The 6,418-nt window shown below is 37.2% G+C and overlaps 1 protein-coding gene across 1 annotated transcript; it reads left to right on the forward strand.

The window, feature by feature from the left end:
* Positions 1–3,212: 3,212 nt before the first annotated feature.
* Positions 3,213–6,158, forward strand: LOC137658260 (protein krueppel-like). The gene has a single exon (XM_068392932.1). The coding sequence runs from the start codon at positions 3,253–3,255 to the stop codon at positions 5,017–5,019; it is 1,767 nt and encodes a 588-aa protein (XP_068249033.1). The 5' UTR covers positions 3,213–3,252; the 3' UTR covers positions 5,020–6,158.
* The last annotated feature ends 260 nt before the right edge of the window (positions 6,159–6,418 follow it).

The following is a 6,418-nucleotide window of genomic DNA, read 5'->3' on the forward strand; positions in this document are numbered from 1 at the left end:
CTATCACAAGGAACTGGCTATCCTATGATATATCTTGCCAATGAATCCTCTGTGGATTTAGTCATTCATGGAAAGAGAAGACGATAGAATGGAACCCAGTCCCGGGCATAGCAGGGTGCTAAGAATCTCCCGGTTTATAAATACTAAAGAGAAATTGAAAATTGTTAATTAGAATATTAGAACCATGAATCAGATTGGGAAGTTACAGCAAGTGGAAAGTGAATTTATGAAATATAGTTTGGATATGTTGGCCCTTAGACCTAGGTGATGGAGTTGGAAGAGAAGGGGTAGGAATGATGATAACTCCAAGAGCAGAAAAGGCATTAACCGAGTGGAGAGCTGTAAATAGTAGATTGTTACTAACAAAGTTCAAATCAAAGCTGTGCAATATGAGTATTATAGTTTGCTATGCCCTAACAAATGATTCCCCTGAAGAAAGGAAAGATGAAGACTATGAGGAACTGCAGAGGGTAATGGATGAGATCCCTGAGAGAGAGGTCAAAATTGTGATTGGTGACTTCAGTGCTAAAGTTGGAAGAAATAATCAAGGGATAGATAATGTTATGGGTATCGAGGGTCTTGGCAAAGTTGCAAATGAAAATGGAGCACATTTGATAGGTTTATGTTCAGCAAACAATCTTGTCATCGGAAGAATTCTATTTCAACACAAGAACATCCACAAGTATACATGGACTTCACCATGTGGCAATTACAAAAATAAGATAGATCACATTGCTATAGAGAAGGAGGACTCTGAGAAATGTAAGAAGTTATAGAGGTGCAGATATTGGTGGTGATCACCAGCTCCTCATTGCCACACTGCAATTAAAACTGAAAGCACCCAACAGAAAGATGGATAGAATACCTAGTTTTGATACAACTAAGCTTTTATAGGAAGAGTACAGAGAAACATTTGCAATTGAATGTAGGAATTGATTGATTTGCAGTCATAGAAACCTTTAAGAGACGAAGACAGATAATTAATGAAGAATGGTGTGATATGAACATATATCAGTCAGTTAGTAGTGATGTCTTGGAACACGCAGTTACAAATGACCGAAATTGATTGTTGAAATAATGAAAATTACAAGGTAAAGCATGCTTAGTATTCCAGTATTGACAGTGAGGTCAAAAGAAAAGCCAGGAATGACTGGAGAGAATATTTAGACAGTAAAGCAGATGAGGCTGACAAAGCTATAAATTCAGGAAGTAGCTATGGTGTAAGAATCGCTCATAGAATTATCTATGAAATCTCAACTGAGGCAAAGAAGAAGAAGCATATACCCATCAAAAAGAGAGATGGCTCTGTTATAGCAACAGAAGATGAAGAGATGGATGGAACACTTTAGTGAGGTTATAAATAGGAGATATGAAGGGAATAATTTGATTAATATACCTTAAGCTAATGAAGACCTTGATGTGCCCATGAATTATTTCAGTGTGTTTGAAGTCGAAGCCCTCCTAAAAAACTAAAGAGATGGAAAGCCCCGGGATACGATGGAATAACTGCCGAGATACTAATTACCGAAAATGAAGTGAACCAAGACTACTTGCAAGATTATTTTTTATAATGTTTCATGAAGAGGCAAAACCTGATGAATAGAAGTTTGGAATGTTTGTGAAAATAGCAAAAAAAGGAGACCTGACTGATTGCAATAATTACAGAGGCATAACACTTACGTCAGTTGTTATGAAAATATATAGTATACTTATTCGGAGACGAGAGAAAGACTGATGAAAAGCTGATGAAAAGGTAGAGGCTGCACTGACCAAATTTTCATTTTGAGATATATATAGCATATATATATATATATATATATATATATATATATATACTGTACACACACATATATATATGTATATATATACATATATATATATATGTGTGTATATATATACATATATATACATATATATATATATATATATATATATATATATATATATATATATATATATATATATATATATATATATACGGTATATATTTCTTATCAGTCACACTCGGCTCTCCCCGTCCCTCGGGTAGGGAGTAAAAGAAAGTAGTCATACTGTGGTGAAAAGGGGTGTGCATGCATGTATGTGTGTACTGTATATATATCCAAATATTTAGCCGTCATTTTTGACGGGTCACGTACACTAGTGATAACAATGATGATAATAATAACAACAACAACAATAGTAATAATAATAGAGATAACTTTCGGCTTAACCGTATGAGATATATGAATGTTAATACAACTAAGAAGCTGGTTAAACTACATAATAATAAAAACAATAATATTGAATATTTAATTCGAGGTATTTGATCATATAATGAACAGAGCTCTGTGTTTTAAATGTGCAAGAAAATGCAATAATAAGTATAAACGAAACTTTCAACCCTTCAAACATAAACAATCAGTCTTATTAATCTGCCATTTGCTCCATCCATCGCTCTGCTCCCAAAGAAATGTTACTCTGAAGATGTATAGTTTAAACCCATAGATGCTACTCCACCACTTTTTACAACACAATTATATACCTTAATTACTTTTTTGTAAACTACCATCATCAATGTACTGCAGATATGACCTCTCAATTTCTTGGACTGGGGAGTCATTATGACGATTATTAGCTATTTAAATAATCATATCATTAATTGTATCTGGTCAATTTGGAATAGTTCATATTGGGTCGAATGTATGATCAATATTTGCCATAATTTCTTTCGATTTTAGTTCAGTCCGACAATCAGGTGAGACCTTTTAAACGGGAATATTCTATAGCAAAAATATTGCAATTATTTCAACATTAATACTTATCTACTTATCACATTGCTTGTGAACTTTAAATGAATAATTTTAAGATTCTATATAAAATAAGGGTGAATGTTGCATTACCTTGCAGCGAAAGTTTTATGTTGAACAGGCTGACATAAATCTCTACTTCTAGTTTATATATGACAGACCAATTTTTGGGTTGTTGATAATCTTGAGGTATTTTATATATTATTCATTACTTCTCATTTCCTTATTTCCTTTCCTTATTGGGCTATTTTTCCCTGTTGGAGCCCTTGGGCTTATAGCATTCTGATTTTTCAACTAGGGTTGTAGCTTAGCTAGTAATAGTAATATTAATAATAATAATAATAATGATAATAATAATAATAATATCCTTATATATTTAGCTTAAAATTGTAACCATGTCTGTCTTTTTCTCTTTCCAGGGCTGGTAGGAGGCGTGGGGCCAGCCGCAGATACGTGCCCAGTTATGAAGGACAGTGGCGACAGTGAGAAAGACCCAGCCAGCGGTGGCCTCTCTCACAAGACCTCCGCATCAGACCTAGGCCTTAGTCTAGGGGCACATCTTGGGTCAACGCGACATTTGGCGAGCTCCCATCACCACTTGACAGGAAGTGGTGGGAGATCATTGCCCGGATTTCACGGATTCCATCCACTTCAATTAGCTGCCCTCTCTTCACAGCAGCAAGCAGCTGCAGCAGCTGGCTTACTTTACCCGTCCTTAATAAGGCCTAACTTGAACCCAGCCACATTCATGGCTTCTCTTGCAGCTGCAAGATCAGGTCATCAGTTCCTAACAGGTCAGCCTCCTTCAGGTCTCCCTCCGGGATTGCCACCAGTTTCGGGGAGCTTGACAAGTTTACACGCAACATTGGCAGCAGCAGACTCTTCACGGCAGAGAAATATGATGAATAATGTTTCAAGCAGTGACTCTGCTCGTCAGAGGGAGTTACTGGCAACTCTGTCTAAATTAGCCACTACCTCAGCAAGTACATACCTTCCACATCATGATTCCCCAATCAAACCTGATCCGTCAGCCCACGATAACAGCCTTCGAGGAGGTTCTGTATTAGGTTCCTACTCTTCGTCCAGTGGGCCCCCATCAATGGTACCTTCACTTAACCATTCTAATCTTATCGGTGCCACCTTGGCTGCTGCTACCACTACTGGAGGATTAGGGTCTGAAACACCTTCACCCACCGCTGGCTCATCACCCCCAGGCAGTAATGGTCGATATGATACATACACGAGTACACCTAACTCTACTCCTGCAAGAAAATCTGCTGCTGGCCGACCTGACCGAGTGTTTACTTGCAAAATATGTAACAGAAGTTTTGGTTATAAGCATGTGTTGCAAAATCATGAAAGAACACATACTGGAGAAAAGCCTTTCGAGTGTAAAGAATGCCATAAAAGATTTACTAGGGATCACCATTTAAAGACCCACATGAGGTTACATACAGGTGAAAAGCCCTACCACTGTACGCATTGCGATAGGCACTTTGTACAAGTTGCTAATCTTCGACGACACCTTAGGGTGCATACAGGAGAACGCCCATATGCATGTGAACTTTGTGCTTCCAGATTCTCAGACTCTAATCAACTAAAGGCACATATGCTCATCCACAAAGGAGAAAAACCCTTTGAATGTGTGCGGTGCTGTGGGAGGTACCGAAGACGCCATCATCTAATGCATCACAAGTGTCCCAATGATCCTGATGGCGATAAACGTTCTGATGGTATCCAGTTTAGTGAGACAACATTTGCTGAAAGTGATACATACTCGATGGGACCAGAAGATGACGAAGAGGATGACTTTGTTGACGAAGACCTACAACCTCCTGCTACACTGTTAGAAGAAGAGACCCTTCCTTTAGAAAAGCGCAGGGAAAGAAAGAATCGTGATCCTAGACGAGTGATCTCCCATCCAATGATAAGTCTGATGAGCAATGAACGACTAGTCGACACCAACCATCTCCTTAGAGGTTTGCATTCTACTCTCCCTGAACAGACAGAGCCTGAAGACCTCAGTGTGGCAGGATCACGGAGTCGTGATCGTAATTACTCAGGGATGTCTGCAGGGTCTAGTGTAACCAATTATCCTGTCGGGGATCTGGATTACTCTCGAGACTCCCTCGGAGGCTCTCGTGAAGAAGATGTTGCCAGTGAAGGTGGCGAAGACGCCAGGTTTTCCCGCCATAGTGACGAAGAAGATGTGCTAGCCTCGCGTTCATGAAGTCACCTTTTATTTTTTTAACAGAGGTTTTCAGTTTCGTCTCATGACAATAATGATTGAAAATCAACAGACTTGGTTGCTTGTAAAAGGCAAAATTTGAGTGGTCTTCAGCATTGCAGATATCCTTCGCCATCATTAGTGCACCCATGTGACACTGCCAAGGTGCTGTGTGCCACTCTTGTCCACCACCCGTTGCCTCTTGTTGGAGTTAATAGAATATTTATATATTGGGCAGCTGGTGACGGACTGGGATTCATCCACATTCTTGTTTTAGTACTTGTCACTTAACTTGGGTACTTGTTTCTCACGCATTACTACTACATACTCCTTTTCTTCTCAATCCTTCTTTATCTTCCGTAGTGTAATATCTTTCTATGATCATCCACTTCATTGCATTAAGTTAGCTCTTTTATTTGAATAATGGACCTTGAACCAGTACTGAGACGTATTTAGTAGTATCTATTCATGTGTGCCGTGATTCAAACGAAGGATGTTGCAATTACTCATATCAATTCATATAGAAATATAAATCTTCATAAAACGAAAAGGATTTCGTTATAACTGTATGTATGGAATAGGAATATGTTTAATTCATCAGTTATTGATGTTCATTGACATTTGAAGACAGGAATGCTTAAAGAAATAGATTTGTTGTTTAATTGTGTTAAGGATAATGTTTTATATAGTCTGATATTAATCGTTTAAGCAGTCTTTTTTTTCTTATAACAACTACTAAACTCAGGTTAATTAAAAATCTTATCTATGAAATATATTGCTAATTTGAGGTAGGGCAATTACTCTATAATTAAGTGAATGAGATTATTCAAGAAGAATGAATGACTTCTGAATGTGCGAATGAAATCAAGAGGTCTGATTTAATTGCAAGATGGTAAGTAAAGAATACTTTTTTAGCTCATGATGAGTATTGAGTATTGAATGGATAGGTATAGGCCTACAAGTTAATACTAGAAAAAAAATCCTGACTCCACCTATGAACCACCACAAAAAACCGTAAAACCTCACGAAAGACAGGACAAACATTCCATAATTATGGTATTTTTAAGGAATATGAAGAAAATGTTGCTAATTTAGTAAACAGAATAACCTTAAGACCACTAAACAACCAACTTAGGTTAAGAAAGAATACACACACACACACACACACACACACACACACACACACACATATATATATATATATATATATATATATATATATATATATATATATATATATATATATATATATATATATATATATATATATATGTACACACACGTCTGTTGGTATATTATACATATAGTATAAAATGGTCTGAGAGAGAGAGAGAGGAGAGAGAGAGAGAGAGAGAGAGAGAGAGAGAGAGAGAGAGATTCCAATAATGGAAAAGTCCTACCG

Source organism: Palaemon carinicauda, chromosome 19 (assembly GCF_036898095.1).
Source record: "Palaemon carinicauda isolate YSFRI2023 chromosome 19, ASM3689809v2, whole genome shotgun sequence".
Taxonomy (NCBI): Eukaryota; Metazoa; Arthropoda; class Malacostraca; order Decapoda; family Palaemonidae; genus Palaemon; species Palaemon carinicauda.

Coding starts and splice junctions, on each gene's coding strand:
- LOC137658260 (XM_068392932.1), top strand. CDS start 3,253: ATGAAGGACAGTGGCGACAGTGAGAAAGACCCAGCCAGCGGTGGCCTC.